The 19,297-nt window shown below is 47.8% G+C and overlaps 1 protein-coding gene across 6 annotated transcripts in view; it reads left to right on the top strand.

The window, feature by feature from the left end:
• The window catches only part of FAM107A (family with sequence similarity 107 member A), a 37,915-nt gene extending 18,821 nt beyond the window's left edge, over positions 1 to 19,094 (top strand). For 3 of the 6 annotated variants that reach the window (XM_055414210.2, XM_055414212.2, XM_055414209.2), the window contains exons 2-4: positions 13,989 to 14,163; positions 16,084 to 16,240; positions 16,734 to 19,094. In XM_055414210.2, the coding sequence (XP_055270185.1) occupies positions 13,989 to 14,163; positions 16,084 to 16,240; positions 16,734 to 16,841 (440 nt within the window). In that variant the 3' untranslated portion in view covers positions 16,842 to 19,094. Of the gene's footprint in view, positions 1 to 6,409; positions 9,383 to 12,693; positions 13,524 to 13,988; positions 14,164 to 16,083; positions 16,241 to 16,733 lie in introns of those variants that run through there. The other 3 variants (XM_055414214.2, XM_055414213.2, XM_055414211.2) reach the window with 3 other exon arrangements.
• The last annotated feature ends 203 nt before the right edge of the window (positions 19,095 to 19,297 follow it).

Genomic DNA, 19,297 nt, shown 5'->3' with positions numbered 1-19,297 from the left:
CTATAATCAGTGGTGTTGAGTATCTCTTCATGTGCCTTTTAGCCATCTGGATGTCTTTGGAGAAATGTCTCTTTAGGCCTTCTGCCCATTTTCTGATTGGCTGGTTTGCTGTTTTGATATTGCGCTGTAGCGCTGTCTGCATATTTTGGAGCTCAGTTCCTGTTCAGTTCCTTGGCAGGTGTTTTTCCCCATATTCTGTGGGTTGTCTTTTGGTTTTCTTTACGGTTTGCTTTACTGTGCAAAGTAAAGAGGTCCCATTTGTTTTTACTGTCATTGCTCTACAGACGGGTTGAAAAAGACGCTGCTGTGATTTATGTCAGTGTCCTGCCTCTGGTTTCCTCTAAGAGTTTCATAGTCTGTTGTCTTACCTTTAGGTCTTCTGTCAATTTCGAGTTTATTTTTGTCTATGGTGTTAAAGAATGTTCTAACTTCATTCTTTTACACGGAGCTGTCCAGTTTTCCCAGCACTGTTCATTGAAGAGGCTTTATTGCATCGCATATCCTTGCCTCCTTTGTCGTGTTAGTTCACCATATCTGCGTGGATTTATTTCTGCCCGTTCCAGCCTGTTCTGTGGATGTATTTGTTTGGGCACCAGTGCTGGACTACACTGATTGTAGCCTTGTAGTCTAGTCTGATCAGGGAGTCTGATTTCCTCCTGCTCCATTTTTCTTTCTCAGGATTTCTTAGGGTATTTGGGGGTATTTTGTGTTTCAATATAAATTTTAGAACTTTTTGTTCTAGTTCTGTGAAAAATGCTATTAATAATAGGAATTGCATTCAATCTGTACATTGCTTTGGGTGGAATGTTTCTCTTTCTGATCTTTCATTGTTAGTGTACAGATGCAATGGATTTCCGTGTATTAATTTTGTATCCTGCAACTTTACCACATTCATTGATGACCACTGGTAGTTTTCTGGTACCCTATAGTGTCCTGTCATCTGCAAACAGTGAAAGTTTTACTCCTTTTAGTTCTTTTTCTTCTCTGATTGCCATGACTGTAACTTCCAGAACCACGTTCAGTAAAAGTGACAGAAGTGGACAACCTTGTCTCATTCCTTATCTTAGAGGAGCTGCTATCAGCTTTTCACTGTTGAGTATGATGTTGGCAGTAAGTTTGTTTTGTATGTTCTTTACTATGTTGCAGTAGGTTCCTTCTATATTCACTTTCTAGAGAATTTTTATCATAGATGACTGTTGAATTTTGTCAAAAGTATTCTTCAGCTTCTTACTGTGATGTATCACCCCGACTGTTTTGTGGACATTAAAAAATCCTTGCAACCCTAGGATAAATCCCACTTGATCATGCTATATGATCCTTCTTAATGTATTGTTGGAATCAGTTTGCTGGTACTTCGTTGAGGATTTTTGTGTCTGTGTTCATCAGTGATATTGACCTGTGATTTTCTCTTGCTGTGATATCTCTATCTGCTTTTGCTATTAATATCAGGCTGGCGGTGGCCTCACAGAACAACTGGGCATGTTCGTTGCGCTGCCGTGTTTGGGGGAATTGCAGAGTCACAGGCATTAACTCTTCTCTAAATGTCTGACAGAAGGCCTGTGAAGCCATCTGGCCCTGCACGTTTGTGTGTTCGGAGTTGTTTAATCACAGTTTCAGTTTTAGTGTCTTGGAAGGTTGTACTTTTCCAAGAAGTCCATTTCTTCTAGGTTCTCCATGCTGTGGGCATACAGTTGCCTGCAGTAGTCTCCTGTGATCTTTTTCTTATTTCTGTGGAGTCCACTGTAACTTATTTTTCATTTCTAATGTTATTTATTTGAGTCTTCTCTTTTTTGCTTCTAGATGATTCTGGCTGAAGATTTATAAATTTTGTTCATCTTCTCAAAGAGCCACTATTTTTTAAAATTATTTTTTATTACAGTTGCTTTACAATGTTGTGTTTCCACTGCACAGCAAAGTGAATCAGCTCTGTGTATCCATATATCCCCTCATTTTTAGATTTCCTTCTCAGTTTAGGTCAACACAGAACACTGAGTTCCATCTCATTCTTTGCTGTTTTAAATACAGTATGAAGAGTGTAAAGATGTCAGACCCCATCTCCCAGATCATCCCACCACACCTCTTCCCTCCTTGGTGTCCATTTCTTCGTTCTTTACTTCTGTGTCTCTATTTCTGTTTTTCAAATAACATCATCTATACCATTTTTCTTTATTCCATATATATATGCGTTTATAAACAATACTTAGTTTTCCTCTTTCTTACTTCACTTGTGGTAGTCTCTCAGTCCAACCAACCTCTATAAATGACCCCATTTCATTCTTTTTTATGACTGATATTCTATTGTGTATGTACCACATCTCCCCCCGCCCCAAACTGGAGTATAATTGCTTTACAATGTTGGGTTAGTTTCTGCTCTACAAAAAAGTGAACCAGGGACTTCCCTGGTGGTCCAGTGGTTAAGAATCTGCCTTCAAATGCAAGGGTTCAAGCCCTGGCCAGGAAACTAGGATTCCACGTGCCACAGAGCAAGGAAGCCCACGAGCTACAATGAACCACAGCGAAGACCCAACAGATAATAATACAAACAGTGCAGCAGCTGTATGTATACATATACCCGCTCCACCCTGAGCCTCCCTCCCACACCCCCACCCACCTCTGGAGGGCATCTCAGAACCCTGAGCTGAGCTCACTGTTCCATATGGCAGCCTTTCACGAGCTGTCTGTTTTATACATAGTGGTGTATATATGTCACAGCTCCTCTCTCAAATCCTTCAACCCTCTCCTTCCCCCGGTGTCCATAAGTCCATTCTCTGTGTCTGCATCTCTATTCCTGCCCTAAAAGTAGGCTCATCAGTACCACTGTCTAGATTCCATATGTATGCATTAATATAAATACCGTTTTCCTTCTGAATTACTTCACTCTGTATGACAGACTCTAGGTTCATCTGCATCACTGACTCAATTTTGTTCCTTTTTATGGGTAATATTTCATTGTATATAGGACCACATCTTCTTTATGCAATCATCTGTCAATGGATGTTTAGATTGTTTCCATGTCCTGGATATTGTAAATATTGCTGCAATGCACACTGGGGTACATGTATCTTTTTGAATTATGGTTTTCTCTGGTTATATGGCCAGTAGTGGGATTGCTGGGTCATAGTTCTATTGCTGGGCGTAGTTCTATTCTTTGTTTTTAATGAACCTTCATAAAAACATCATTTTTTTTAAGAACCTATTTATTTTTTAATGAACCTTTATACTGTTCTTCATGGTGGCTATATCAGCTTTACATTCCCACCAACAGCGCAAAAGGGTTCCCTTCTCTCCACACCTTACCAGCATTTGTCTGTAGATTTTTAATGATGGCCATTCTGACATATGTGTAGGTACTACCTCACTGTAGCTTCAATCTGCATTTCTCTAATGATTAGTGATGCTGAGCATCTTTTCATGTGTTTGTTGACCATCTGAATATCTTCTTTGCAGAAATGTCTTTTTAGGTCTCCCACCCATTTTTTGATTGGGTTTTTTTCCTGATATTGAGCTACGTGAGCTGTTTGTATAGAGACTAATCCTTTGTCAGTTGTTTTGTTTGTAAATATTTTCTCCCATTCTGAGGGGTGTCTTTTCATCTTATTTGTGGTTTCTTTTGCTCTGCAAAAAGCTTTTAAGCTTAATTATGCCCCACCTGTTTATTTTTGTTTTTATTTTCATTACTCCAGGAAGTGGGTCAAAAAATATCTTGGTGCAGTTTCTTTCAGTGTTCTGCCTGTGTCTTCCTCTTAAGAGTTTTACAGTGTCTGGCTTTACATTCAGGCCTGTAATCCATTTTGAGTTTGTGAATGGTGTTAGGGAGTGTTCTAACTTCATTCTTTCACATGGAGCTGCCCAGTTTTCACAGCACCACTTACTGAAGAGACTGTCTTTTCTCCACTGTATTCCGTGCCTCCTGTGTCATGTATGAGGTGACCATAGGCCCATGGATTCATCTCTGGGCCTTCTATCCCGTCCCACCGATCTATATTTCTGTTTTTTGTGTCAGTACGGTACTGTCTTGACTCTTGTAGCCTTGTAGTAAACTCTGAAGTCAGGAAGCCTGATCCCTCCAGTTATGTTTTTCTTTCTCAAGATTGCTTTGGCTGCTTGGGTATTCTGAATTTCCACACAAATTATTTTTAAGTGTTATGAAAAATGTCATTGATAATTTGATCAGATTGCAATGAATGTGAAGACTTCTTTGGCTAGTATAGTCATTTTCACAATACTGACTCTTCCAGTCCAAGAACACAGTATATCTCCCTGTCTGTGGGCGTCATCATTTCTTTCTTTCATCAGTATCTTACAAAGTTATCTGCGTACAGGTCTTTGCCTCCTTAGGTAGTTTACTCCTAGGTATTGTATTCTCTTTGTTACAGTGGTAAACTGGGATTGTTTCCTTAATATCTCTTTCTGATCTTTCTTTGTTACAGGAATGCAAGAGATTTATTAATTTTGTATCCTGTGACTTTATAAAAATCATCAATTAGATCTAGTATTTTTCTGGTGGCATCTTTAGGATTTTCTATGTATAGTATCGTGTCATCTGTAAATAGTGACAGTTTTACTTTTTTTCCAATGTGGATTCCTTTTATTTCTTCTGATTGCTGTGGCTAGGACTTGTTGAATAATGGTGGACATACTTGTGCTATTCCTCATCTTAGAGAAAATGCTTTCAGTTTTCCACCTTTGAGAATGATGTTAGCTGTGGATTTTTCATATATGATCTTTATTATGTTGAGGTAGGCTCTCTCTATGCCACTTTCTGGAGAGTTTTTAATCATAAATGGCTGTTGAATTTTGTCAAAAGCTTTTTCTGTATCTAATGAGATGATCAGTCCTGAAGTACTGGAGCTTCAGGACTGATACTGAAGCTCCCAATACTCTGGCCACCTGACATGAAGAGCTGACTCATTGGAAAAGACCCTGAGGCTGGGAAAGATTGAAGGCAGGAGGAGAAGGGGAAGACAGAGGATGAGATGGTTGGATGGCATCACCGACTTGATGGACATAAGTTTGAGCAAACTCAGGGGATAGTGAAGGAAGGACAAGGAAGCCTGGCATGTTGCAATTCATGAGGTTGCAGAGAGTCAGACGCGACTTAGCGTGTCTGAACAACAACGAGATGATCATATGGTTTTTATTCTTCAATTTGCTAAAACGGTGTATCACATTGGTTGATTTGCACATATTGGAAACTTCTTGCCCCTCTGGGATAAATCCCACTTGATCATGATGTATGATACTTTTAATATGTTGTTGGAAATGATTGCTAGTATTGAGGATTTTTGCACATGTGCTTAATCAGTGATATTGTAAATTTGTGTGTGGAGTCTTTGTCTGGTTTTGGTATCAGGGTGATGGTGGTGGACTCATAGAATGAGTTTGGGAGTGTTCTCCCTCTGTAGCTTTTTGGAACAGTTTGAGAACGAGAGGTGTTACCTCTGCTCTAAATGTTTGATAGAATTCTCCCGTGAAGCCATCTGGTCCTGGACTTTTGTTTGCGGGAAGCTTTTTCATCACAGTTTCAGTACTTGCGACTGGTCTGTTCATATTTTCTATTACTTCCTGTCAAAGAACCAGCTTTTAGTTTCACTGATAATCTGTATTGTTTTCTTTGACTCCATTTATTTCAGCTCTGATTTTTCTTTCTTACTTTCAACGAACTTTGGGTTTGCTTGATTGTTCCTTCTCTAGCTTTAGGTGTAAAGTTAGGTTTTTGAAATTTTTCTTGTTTCTTGAGGTAAGATGGCATTGCTCTAAATGTCTTTTTTAGAACTGCTTTTGCTGCATCCCACAGGTTTTGGATCATGTTTTCACTGTCATTTGTGGATATTTTTGTATTTCCTCTTCAAGATACATTGATTGCTTAGTAACATACTTTCTGTCCTCGATGTATTTCTATTTTTAAACGTTTTCCTGTAATTGATTTGTAATACGGTAATTAGATTTGTAATATTAGAATGATTTCTAATTCTATAGCATTGTGGTTGGAAAACATGCTTGATGTGATTTCAGTCCCAAGATGTGATCTATCCTGGAGAACGTTCCATGTGCCCCTGAGAAGAAAGTGTATTGTTTTTGGATGGAATGTTCTATAAGTAACAATTAGGTCTGTCTGCTCTAATGTGTCATTTAAAGCCTGTGTGTCCTTAATGATTTTCTGTCCGCATGATCAGTTTGTGTAAGTGGGTGTGTTACTATCAATCCCCCCTTCTATGGCTATTAGCATTTGCCTTATATATTGAGGTGTTCTTATGTTAGTAGTTAGTAGTTTAGTCGCTAAGTTGCGTCCAACTCTTGTGACCCCATAGACTGTAGCCTGCCAGGCTCCTCTGTCCATGGGATTCTCTGGGCAAGAATACTGGAGTGGGTTGCCATTTCCTTCTCCAAGGGATCTTCCCAACCCAGGAATGGAACCCGGGTCTCCTGCATTGCAGGCAGATTCTTTACTGACTGAACTATGTATGTTTCAACTGTTATATCTTTTTCTTGATCTCCTGAGCATTATGCGTGTCCTTCCTTGACTTTTGTAACAATCTTTAAAGTCTATTTTGTCTGATATAAATACTGCTATTCCAACTTTCTGCTGATTTCCATTCGCATGAAAACCTCTTCCATCCCTTCCCTCTCAATCTGTATGTGCCCCTGGGTCTGAAGTGGGCCTCTCACAGATAGCACATGTGCAGGTCTTGCTTTTGTATCCATTCACCCAGCCTATGTCTTTGGTTGAGGCACTGAACATAGAAATATGTATGTTCCTATTGCCATTTTCTTAATTGTTTTGGGTTTGTCTTGTAGGTTTTTTTCCTTCTCTTTATTGTTCTCTTCTCTTGTGGTTTGATGACCATCTTGAGTGTTCTGTTTGGGTTGCTTTTTTTCCTGTGTGTACGTACCTATTGTAGGTTTTTTTTTTGCTTGCATTTCCCATGAGCGTTTGATAAAGCAGTCTGCGCACGCACACACATGGCTTTCCTGGTAGCTCAGACAGTAAAGAATCCACCTGTGATGCAGAGACCTGGGTTCGATCCCTGGGTCAGGAAGATCCACTCCACTGTTCTTGCCTAGAGAATTCCACTGACAGAGGAGCCTGGAGGGCTGCAGTTGCAGAGCTGGACATGACTGAGTGACTCACACACTATACATACCCACACACACAAAGACACACACACAAAGACACACACACAGACAAGACTGTTTTAAGTTCCTGGTCTCTTAATTTCAAAAGCAGTTCTCATTTCCTACAGTTACTGGTTTGCTATCATATTTCCTCTTTGCAGAACTGTAGTTCTTGCTTCTGCTGTGTATCCCCTGGTGGGGGAGGCTGGTTCAGAGGCTTGTGCCGTTGTCCCTTGATAGGGGGCTTGGGGGTGGTGTGGTGACCGGAGCCTGCCCTCTGCTCTCTGGTTGTCACTGCCCTGTCAGGGGTGGGGTCTGCTCCCCAGTCGTGGGAGTGGAGCCCCCTAGGTCTGTGTCTTAGCTGTGATGCTGATCTGCGGGGCCCAGTAGCTGGGACTGGAGCACCGTGACGGGGAGAAGCCACCGAGTGTCCCTCCTCAGAGCTGCTCACCTGTGAGTGAGCTCTGCTGTGTGGACTCAGCAAGCACTCTGTTGCTGGCACTGCCCTCGGCCCCGCCGTGACTGTGGGGGTGCCAGCAATCGGCTCTGGTGACCCTCAGGTGTCATTTTCACCAAGCCCCCGGCGCAGGTCCCCTGACTGAGGTCACGTCCCAGGACTGCAGTGGTCGTGCGCCTGGGCCCGCTGCAGGACCTGGGGAGGCGGCTCAGCCTCTGGCCTGGCCCGACGCCCCCCGAGTGTGTGTCCAGAGACCGAAGCTGCAAAATCCAGACCTGTTCCAGCTGCGGGAGGACAACTCCTTCAGGTGTTTCACAGGTGCCCATTTAGGAAACCATCGCAGAGGAGTGGCTCCGGGGGCTGCAGCTGTTCCTCCCACCGGACTCTGCTCCGGAGCACACGAGCCCACCAGGCAGGAAGGAGCTGGGGACCAGGGGATCAGGGCGAGCGGGACCCCCAGGGGACGGCCCCGCACAGCCCACAGCTCTCAAACTCCATGTCCCAGCCCCCGTGGGCACCCATGTCACACTGGGACCACGGGCGTGGCTCTCACCCTGTCCTGACGGCCACAGCCTGGTTGCTGGGCTCTTCTCCAAGCCCGCCTTCTGTCCCAGCCCATCTCCCCACCTTCTGCTTCCTCTCCTCTTCCTCCTTCGACCTCCCGCCTTATCGGGGGATCTTTCTTGTCCTCTTAGGGGTCTGAGGTCCTCTGCTAGCTGCCTCCCAGGTCAGTTAAGTCAGACTCCAGGGTAGGACTCAGGCACTGACATTTATTAAAGTCCCTCGGATGATACAGCCAGGGTTAATATCAACCGATTTAACCAGTACAGCCCCCCGACTCCACCCCCAGTCTGGAAATACTTTAAAATGTACAAGCCAGTACTTATCTGGACAAGGTAATTGCCTCTGTATTGGAGCATATATAGGAAGGCTTTACAAGATTCAAATAGTTTTTTAATATCAGTTCCATGGGAATATTGACAAATATGGGCATGCTACCAAATAGTTTAAGTATGTTTCTGGCAACTCACTTTCTCTTCTTTTCCTGATTTTTCTGTTTTTTATTTTCACTGTCAAATCATTTTTCAGTACAATGAAATCTTAGCCTAATAGGGCTGTTGCCTGCTCTTTACCTTTCGTGGTCAGAATAGTGCAGAAATGTTAGCCAGAAGTGAGCACATTACTTCACTGGAAATCAGTGACACTGGGGAAGTGTGCACCTACTTTATTAAGACTCCATTCTCCCTCGTGGCTGCGGTATGTGGGTGGTTAAAATTTTAACACAAACAAATAACCGGTACAGTTTTTAAGAAGACTGAGAAAGCTCAATCTGAGACAAGTGGAATATTTTATTACTGTATAATTTTTTTTAAATTGGAGTATAATTGCTTTACAGTGTTGTTAGTTTCTGCTGTACAACAATATGAGTCAGCCATATGTATACATACATCGCCTTGGGAGCCTCCCTCCCACCCCACCATCGCACCATCTGGGTCATCACAGAGCACCAAGCTGAGCTCCCTGCGCTATACAATAGCTTCCCACTAGCCGCTTGACACATGGTAGTGTGTATAAGTCAATCAACTCTGTCAGCTGGAGAAGTGGGATCTTTTCATGGTGATTATTAATAACACCGAATGCAGTGGCCCCACTCAGCTTCCTCTCTAGGAGTGAGGCCCTGGCAGCTAGCACTCACTGAGTCCTCAACTTAGTCGCCAAGCACCACCTCCAGCCTCACGAGGAAGGGCGCTGACCAACAGCAGCTGCCACACCTCATCACTGCTGTTCTCTCGGAAGCAGCCGCACACAGTAAGTAATGAGTGGGCACGGCTATGTTCCGGAGGGGTTGCGTTTCAGCCAAAGGCTGGGGTCTTGGACTCCTGCTGCAGACACTTGCCCAAGGCTAGGAAGGGGCTGATCCAATGTTCAGTCCAGGTTCTAATGGCTCCAACATCATTCTCTCTTACTTGACAACCAGTGAAGGACACGCATTAGCGTGCTTGCTAGCTCCTCAGAGATTCACCTCTCTCTCTTCAGAGATGACCTTATGCTCACCTCACCTCACCTCACATTACTGACCCCCCATCACGGCCACCTCCTTGCGAGACCAGGCCAGAGCAGCCCTGGAAATGAACCCCTCCTCTGCTCAGGAGGCCGAGCTGACCCCCAGGAAAGCTGGATTTTCCTGGCCTACCTCCTGTGCTTTGTTGAGCAGCCTCTTTTACTCCAGCAGTTATGTGAGGATCTTCTACATGGAGGCCTCTTTTTAAAAAAAAAAAAATTTAATTGGAGGATAACTGTTTTACAATGTTGTAGTTTCTGCCATACATCAACAAGAGTCACCCAGCGGTATGCATATGTCCCCTCCCTCTTGAATCTCCCTCCCACCCCCTCTGGGTTGTCACAGGGCACCGATTTGACCTCCTGTGTCATACAGCAGATTCCCACTGGCTATCTATTTTACAGATCGTAATGTATGTTTCAGTGTTACTCTTTCAATTTGTCCCCCCGCCCCCCCCCCCCCCGCCACTGTGTCTGAGGCCTCTTTTAGTTAAACTAAAGGCAGGATGGTTGGCTCTGCAGCTCTCTAAATCCTAGGACAGGGACACACACACACCACCCACGGATCTCACATGTGTTTACTGGAGTTCAGAACATTAACTGGCAGAGGCAGCAGTTTTCCCAGCTTGCAGGTCTGAGCTGAAGAACCAGTCACATCCTTCAGACTCCTGCCTCAAGCACACCACCCTGGTCTCAGCAAAACATCATCTGCCACACCTCACCACCGATGCTGTTTTTTAAAAGCCTAGAGCTGGTCACTGATTGGACCTGGGGTGCCGGGCTGGCCACATAATTTGCAGGAGGTGGCCCTGGTGCTAAAGAACCTGCCCTAGAGGAGGGATTGGCACCCCTGCAGTAGTCCTGTCTAGAGAATCCCATGGACAGAGGAGCCTGGCGGCCTACGGTCCTTGGGGATCGCAGAGAGTCAGACACTACTGATGCGACTTAGCTGGCAGTGCAAACTGGGAACGCAGGGCCCGCGGGTAAGCGCGATTCCGGGTGGGCCCCGCTAGGGCAGGGACTAGCCCCGGGCAGCCCACCCATTGGCTCGCTGCTGACCTATGGGGTGAAAGGGCCTCAGCCCGGCCAATCGGATGTTTTTCCTCTGGAATTTAACGGGAAAGACAGAGGCTGCCCATTCCGAGTTGGACACGACTGAAGTGACTTAGCAGCAGCCCATTGCAAGGAAAAGAAACCAAAGTCGTATAAAGATTTCCCAAACCTGCTGACAGTTTCTCCCCACACAGCGGCAAGAATGACCTTCTCAAAATCAAACCCGACGCGATCTTTCCGCCATTTGAAACCACCCGTCCACCCTCACTCCAAACACGGCCCCGCTCCGTCACTCGCTCACGCCACTCTGGACACACTGTGTCTTTTTGTTTCCTGAACAGACCGAGCTTGTTCAAGGTCCATGAGTCACACAGGCTGTTTCCTCTGCACCCCCAGCCTCCCTCTTCCTTCTGAGCTCTTAAAGGTCAGCTGCCGAGAGGCCCTCCCACCGCACCTGGCTGAGGGCGGTCCTCCGCTCAGTCCCCTGCATTCGCTCCTCTACAAGTGCCATCGTTTATTTCTGTTTGTCTGTGTACACGTTTGCTGTCTGCCTCCCTTGCAGAATCTCAGCTCTGGGGGCGGCGGAGCCTTGCTTGCTTAGTTCATCTCTGTCTACCACCCTACCTGGTAAATGACAGGAACTCCAACATACTGTAGGATAAATGAGTAATTGTGTGATTGTGTACTTTCTCAATGGTCGTTCCTGTTACACAGGAACCTCTTGGTTTTATGTGTTTGTTTTGAATCTGGGCACTCTATTGAATTTCCTCATTAGTTTCAAATGCTTCTCTGTTAATCCATTTGGGAATTCTGGGTATAGATAATGACATTTTACAAAGATGTTCATTCTCTCTCCCAAAGTTACATAATTTGTTTCTATTTCCTGTCTCATTTCTTTGGTGCCATAGTTAGTTGATTTCAAGACAGTGTGACTGATGACAATTATGAAGCTCTGAGGGCATACAGGAAGTTACAGCAGGACGACTAGCTGAGGAGTGGAAGCACTTATTTTAAGCATGGTGTGATAAGGGACTGTGCTGAAGACATAGGAAGGAAAGAGTGTGGCTGGGAATTACTCAGATAAAGGGACTGGTGAGACTTGATAATGGGAAAAGGCAGAAGGGGAACATTCTCCGAACTCCAATCTGAGTCAAGACACTCAATGCATTGGCTCCCAGACAATTTAATCTCAGACCAAAAGAATATCCACATTTTTTAATGGCAGAAGGAGTTGATACAGCCAACTGTTTGTCTAGTGCCCATTTTTAACTACTAAACACTACCACGGTCATTTTTTCAGGCCCCCCAAATTAAGGCTATACCTGAAAATCAATGGCCTTATGATTTAAGAAGCGAGAAAATTAGAATTCTCATTGTAAATGAGAAATTGTTTTGAGAATGGGAATTGAAGAAAACTGGCAACCATGGCTCTAGGTTCTGACACAGTCTGTCTACATCCAGAATATAACAGTTTTCCCAGCATCTTACAAAGGGGGGGGGTCTCACTTAGTCATCCTAACAGCACCCTGTAGTAGGTAACAGACACGCCAAACATGTGTCTGGAGCGCTACCATTTGCAGAGCTTTGATGCCCACATTCCCTAACACATCACCTTGCAATTTACAGCCCATCAAACCCTCTCCTCCTGTTTTCTCCACCCCGAACCTATTACCCACCTCTAGGTTCTTGCACAGACCTCCGTTCCAGTCTAGTTTACTTGGAGAACTGCTGTTCATCAAGCAAAGAATGGCATTCATCCTCTTCCCAGAGGTAGGGAAGAAGGCCTGTCCACAGGCAACATGGTGGCTGGTGTGGTGAAAGTCACATAATATAAAACACACTATTTTAACCATACTTACCCGTGCAGTTCAGAGGCACTAAGTCATCCACACTGCTGTGCAACTGGTACCATCATCCATCGCCTGAATTTTTCACCTTCGTAATCTGAAACTCTGTCCCCAGTCCCCACCCACCCAGCCCCTGGAATCAACCAGTGTACTTTCTGACGCTCTGAATTTGACTACTGTAGGTCTCTCACAGGTAGAATCAAACAGTATATGTCTGCACCTAATCTATACTGGAATGCGTTCTTAAGGTTGATTTGATATTTTTCCTAGAAACAGACTGTGCTTCTCTTTCCCCCTGGGCTGTATACACAGGGCATAGTTGTGGAAATGTGTCTGGGGGGATAAATTGGGAGAATGGGGTAGACACATATACACCACTATGGCTGGTGGTGTTTAAACAGGGGAACTAAAGCCTGGTGTGTGCAGTGGGGACACACCCCCTCAGTTCCAACGTGGAAACCACATGCGTTAAGGCACTGGTTCCCCGAGACCAACCACCCTGAGCCTCAGTTTCCTCATCTGTACAACCTTAAAGGTTTAATGATCAATTACCAAGCCAGACATTGCCTATGCCTAGTGTGTAGTAGAGGCTCTGCCTCAGAAAAACAGGACTCATGAAGAGGTCAGAACCAGTGCCTAAAGTTTCACTCAAAATACTGTATGCAGCTCATAGCCAGCCTGGGTCATTCTCTAGGGGAATTTTAAGTCTCTCTCTCACCTTCACCCTCATAGTTGCTTAGTTGAGGGCATTTCAAGGATATGGAGCCCACCTGGAGAGAAGTGAGCCCTTCTGCCGAATTTCAAACACACAGACAGATTTCAAGCTACTGTGGTGGAATTGAGGCCATGAAGAAGGCAGCTATCTGCATTAAAGATGACAACCATCCCTTTGTAATTAGACACGGCAGTCCTGGGATTTCATACCCTTCTCTTTGATCTGGAGAAACTGAAACGCTGGACGCGTCTGTGAGGAAACTACAGACAGGAAAGTAAGGAGCGCTCTTTCCTGTGCGTCGCTGCATTTGTCCAAGTCACCTTCACCAAGCACACACTGCTCTGTTTATACACCTTTCCTTCTCTGATGCAAGCTCCCTGAGACTCAGAAACTCAAACAGAATTCCTCTTACAGGAGGAAAAAAATTTTTTTCCTCAAAGGTTAAAAACATTTGCATGTGTCAACCCACGGACTTTGTGATCCAGTACCACTTTTCAGTACCCTACTTTACAGCCATGATCTCCAGTCCTTACACCCTAGGCACAGGCTATTATTTCATTCTCAAACGAGGAAATCTAGGCTCGGAAAGTCAGGTAGCTTCCCCAGGGCTGCAGAGTAGCTGGTGGCTAAGAGTCATCAAACACCAAAACCCTTGCCCTTCAACTCTGCCCCAAGAATGGCTGAGACTGTGAGCTCAGCTCTGACCAGCTCCCCTGTCACTGCTGTCTTGTTTCCACAGCCTCCATGTACTCGGAGATCCAGAGGGAGCGGGCCGACATCGGAGGCCTGATGGCCCGGCCAGAATACAGAGAATGGAACCCAGAGCTCATCAAGCCCAAGAAGCTGCTGAACCCTGTGAAGGCCTCCCGGAACCACCAGGAGATGCACCGCGAGCTGCTCATGAACCACAGGAGGTGGGAGAGCAGCGTGGCTCTGAGGCTCGGGGAGGTGCCCCCGTGACAGGCAGGCCTGGTCATCACCCTGGGGCTCTGAGCGACGGGGCAGGTCTGAGGGCCCATGTGGTCAGCAGCGGCCACCGGGGAGGTCCGGAAGCCCCGTCGTCCCGCCTAGTCACCATGGGGGCCTGCCCTCCATGTACATCTGCTGTGTGGCTGCACTGTGCCCAGACCTGGGTGTACACAGAGGAATGGGACCCAGTTCCTGCCCTCACAGAGGAGACAGATGTTTGACCAGATGGTGGGATGGGTGCTTTGAGGGAGGCACGAATAGCCTGCAGCCCCAGAGGAGCCACCAGCCTGGGCTCCAAGGAGGAAGTGATGCCTCAGCTAGGGCTGGAAGGGTGGGTGGAAGTCAGCCAGGGTCGGAGGTGGGCACTGGCCGCGAGAAGCGGATGGATGAGAATGTGAGAGTGCAGAGGAGCCTGGAGGAGCTCAGAGTGACTGAAAATTGTGAGGGGGCCAGAGGAGAATGTGGGCCTGTGAAGGGTCCCAGCGCTGGGGTGTCACTGTGTCGAAGGAGGTACCAGCGGAGCAAGAAGGCCGGGAGCATGCAGTGAGCAAGGCTGGCTGGAGGTGTCAGGCCTGGGACTACCGGGTTACTGAGGGACTGTGGTGAAGGGCAGGCTTCCCAGATGGCACAGTGGTAAAGAACCTGCCTGCCAATGCAGGAGACACAAGAGACGCAGGTTTGATCCCTGGGTCAGGAAGATCCCCTGCAGGAAGAAATGGCAACCCACTCCAGTATTCTTATCTGGAAAAATCCCATGGACAGAGAAGCCTTGCGGGCTACAGTCCATGGGGTTGCAAAAAGTCACACACGACTGAGTCAACTGAGCACGCATGGGAAGGGGAGAGGGAGGCTGAGCGTCCCTGCCTCCCTAAGATCTCTGCTCAGCAGCACCAGGACGAAGATTGCAAAGCCGCAGCACCTCCCTCTAGTGGTCGTTTTTGGTATTGACGCTGGCTGTGGTTGTCCTTATTTTCAACTAACATCCCTTCCAGCAGATCTCCTTTTTCATCCTGGGCTGTCCTCCTGCCCCTCAGTTACACTAGTCTCTCTGTATCTGCCGGGACTGGTTCCAGGACCCCACCCCCCACCGAGCCCCAAAATCCAAGGCCCTTGTATAAAGTGGCATTGCACAGCCCGCCCTCGGTATCCACGAATTCAATCTGTGGAAACGGAGGGTTGACTGTGTATTGGAAGTACTTTGTCAAGATCCCTTTTAGAGTCGTCCCTTTTAAAATCACCACAGTTTAAAAAACAGAAGCCTAAGGACAAATCAGGGCAAGTGTTTGCAACAAAAAATGACAAGAATATGTCCGTTATCTCTTACAAATCCGTGAAGAAGAAATGAACAGAAGACAGGTACAGTTGATTCACAGAACAAATGAAAGTAGCTGCACCCATCTCCAAACTGCTCCTCCAGACCTTTTGCCTCCCAGATTCTGCGATACAAGAAGACTGGACAGTAAGGAGAAATAGATGCTCTTAAATACTGTTGACAAAAGTTATAAATTGGATAACCTTGTCTAAGGAGCAGATGGGAACATGTAACCAAAATCTTTGAAGAGAACCTGACCCAGCAATTCCTCCTCTAGAAACTGACCCTGAGAAAATAACCAGTAATATCCTACAGCCTGGTCTCTGCACTCAGACAGGCCCAGTACAGATCCCCTTCAGTCTGTTCACACTTGTGATGGGGACTGGAGTCTCAAGTCGAGGGGCCTCCCCTCCCTGTACCCTGGGACAGAAATGCTGTCCCATCCCGGGGCTACCAGACTGTACGAGGTACTAGCTGACCTCAGTGCAGGGTGCAGCCATGGGTGCAGAGCGGTGGGAGTCTCCTAACGCCTCCTCCCAACTCCCCTCCCCAGGGGCCTGGGCGTGGACAGCAAGCCAGAGCTGCAGCGTGTCCTGGAACACCGCCGGCGGAACCAGCTCATCAAGAAGAAGAAGGAGGAGCTGGAGGCCAAGCGGCTGCAGTGCCCCTTTGAGCAGGAGCTGCTGAGACGGCAGCAGAGGCTGAACCAGGTGGGTTGGGGGCCCCCAGACCCAGCCCCTGCTTCCTCCAAGACCACCTGCTGGCCAGGGAGGTACTCGGCCTGCAGTCACATGAGCCAGACGAGAACTGGACCCAGGGTCCAACCCTGGCCTGTGTCCTCACTCGGCCACTCCCTTCACTGTGTGACTTTGGACCAATGGCTTCCCCTCTCTGAACCGGTTTTCTCATTGGCCCAAACTATTGCATGCTGACTGTGATTATCTTCTCGCTGCTGCCCTGTGAGCCCAGTGGAGTTACCACTTTAGAAATGAGGAACCCAGGGCTCAGGTGAGGTCTGCAACTTGAAGCAGGCTTTCTGGGGAGAACACAGTCCCGTGCGCTGTCCCCTCAGCTTCCAAGCTGGTGGGAGAACTGATCCTGGTTGTTTCCCCAGAGAGGACCCTGGGTCCAAACCCAGTGGCTTTTTTGAGTGGGAATCTCCCTAGCCCACCCACCTCACATCTCTGCTTGTCTCTCCTTCAGCTGGAGAAACCACCAGAAAAGGAAGAGGACCATGCCCCTGAATTTATTAAAGTCAGGGAAAACCTGCGGAGAATCACCACTCTGACCAGTGGAGAGAGGGCGCTGTAGAGCTCACTGCCAGAGCTCCAGCTCCCCCGGCAGCCCGCCCCGGCCCCCCACCATGCCCTCCAGCCCTCCTGTACCTGGCAGCCCTGGCCCCCAGACTCAGCTCTGCGGTGTTCATGCTCGCTCCTGGAAAGACACATCGCCCCAGAGGGCTTCCCCCCACCCGACCCCCAGAAGATGGGGGATCCTGAATGCAGGCTTTTCCTTCTAGTGCTCATTGCTCCTGCTCCAAGAAACAGTCGCTGCTTAGGAACTTTCCCCAGACTCCCTCCTTGAGGGGCTGTTGAGCCCTGCCAAGATGCTTCGGGCAGAGCTGAGAAGGGACAGGTGCCCCTCTGGCTGGATGAGCCGTCCATTCTACCCAGGCCCCATTGCTTCTCTGGACAGCCCAGGTCCAAAGAGCTGCCCTACTGTGGTCTCTGCAGCCAGGTGTGGGGCAGCTAAGCAGAGCATCTTGGGGGCACCTACCTTGAAAGCCTGAGGGGAGAATGGTCTGTCCTCAGTAAGGAAGGGCGGGGTGGCCCAAGGCCGCCCTCCAAGGTAGACGCGCACTCACAAAGACAGCTTCAGATGGTCTGCCAGTCTCTCCCCACCCCTTCACCCTACCCCGTCCAGGCCCTGTAACCACAGCAGCCCAGGGCTGCAGCCACTCCGCTTCTGGAAGTTAGAACAGTGCTGCTTGAACTTCACTGTGCCTATGAATTACCAGGGCCCTTTGCTAGAAGATGGCTTCTGATCCCGCAGGTTGGGGTGAGAGCTGAGAATCTTGTTTCTAACAAGCTCCTGGACCACCGCTCTGAGGCCCACACTGTCCCTGGCAAGGCTGGAGCATACAGGGGTGGCGAATAAAAGCCCTCCCTGCTCCCCAGCTCCCGTGCCCCCATCCTGGAGACTCCCATCTGCCTCCACAGCCCCAAGGCAGTCTTTATTTTCCTCCCACCCCAGGGGCCCCGGGCCCGGGAACACCCCCAGCTAGGAAACAGTGTTGGTTGTGTGACCAGAGATGCATGTAATTGCCAATCTGCCCTTCTCACCACACTGACACAATTCTAGCCAAAAAAACTCACAAAGCTTTTTTAAAAGAACCTTTCCCCAAAGCCTACACAAAGCAAATATATAGTGATTTTCAACAGGCTTTGGGAAACATGAGAAACCAGTCTGAAGACCCCAGCAGCAGCCTGACACACTGGCCCCGCTGAGTGCGCCTGAGGCCCACGCCTGACTCGCCGGGGCCAACTCCGTGAACAAACTCACCCATTCTTCCTCAGAACTCGCCTCCCAGCACGAGACCAGATGTTTGAACCTTTGCTCCTGTCCCATATTTAAAGATCTGGAGACCCACCAGGCCTTTTCCTTTCCCCCTGAAGAATAAAACCCCTGCCCCATAGCTCAGTTGGTAAAGAATCCGCCTGCAATGTGGGAGACCTGGGTTCAGTTCCTGAGTTGAGAAGATCCCCTGGAGAAGGAAATGGCAACCCACTCCAGTGTTCTTGCCTGGAGAATCCCATGGACAGAGGAGCCTGGCGAGCTACAGTTCATGGGATCGCAAGAGTCGGACACAACTTAGTGCTATTTTTCTTTCTTTCTCTGGCTTCATAAACCCATCCTTCAGGGTAACCAGGCACTAGTATAAAAGCATTTCCTTTCACCCCTCATCCCACCCACTAAGACTGCTGGACAGAGCTGCTGCTGGGATGCAGCCAGCACCTGGACCGCAGGTGGGAGGGAAGGGACCGCCCCGGTGCTGCTCCTCCCTGGGTGGCTGGGAGGCTCTCAAATGTGACCATTTTGGTGAGAAGGAGGGAACGCTGTTACATGTCTGTCTGGCAAGGGTCATGCTAAAAATGCACAGTTCAGTTCAGTTCAGTCACTCAGTCGTGTCCGACTCTCCGCGACCCCATGAATCACAGCACACCAGGTCTCCCTGTCCATCACCAACTCCTGGAGTTCACTCAAACTCATGTCCATAGAGTCGGTGATGCCATCCAGCCCCTGGGCAAAGACCACCACTTCCCCAAAGACGTCGCCCCATGTGTTTCAGAGCTGGGAGGAGAACGAGCCTATGGCCCCACCCTTCTCCCTCCCTTGATTGAGGCTGGGACGCCTGGAGCCACAGCAGCCATGTCGCTGCTATGAGAAAATGGCCAAGAGCATCTCCGAGACAGGGGCCTGATTGTCATGTGACCAAGCCAATGCCGGCAACCATCCTCCTCCAGGATTCTTGTAAATACAAATAAATCTCCCTTGTTTAAGCTACTGTTGGTCGGTCTCTATTCTGTGGAAAAACATTCCTAACAGAAGCTCAGCTCTGCGGCCCAGAGTTACCTGCAGGCTGTCCTGAAAGTCAGATTCCCCTCTGTCATCATCAGAAACCTACTGGATCAGGACCCCCAGCAACAGTACCAGGGACCTGTTTCTGCACCTCTGCTGGGCAGGCTCACGGCACGGGTCTGCGACCA

Source organism: Moschus berezovskii, chromosome 24, assembly GCF_049115385.1.
Source record: "Moschus berezovskii isolate FMDL1 chromosome 24, NW_MosBer_1.0, whole genome shotgun sequence".
NCBI lineage: Eukaryota > Metazoa > Chordata > Mammalia > Artiodactyla > Moschidae > Moschus > Moschus berezovskii.
The sequence above is the reverse complement of the archived record's forward strand: the minus strand, read 5'-3'. Positions and strand labels throughout refer to the sequence as shown.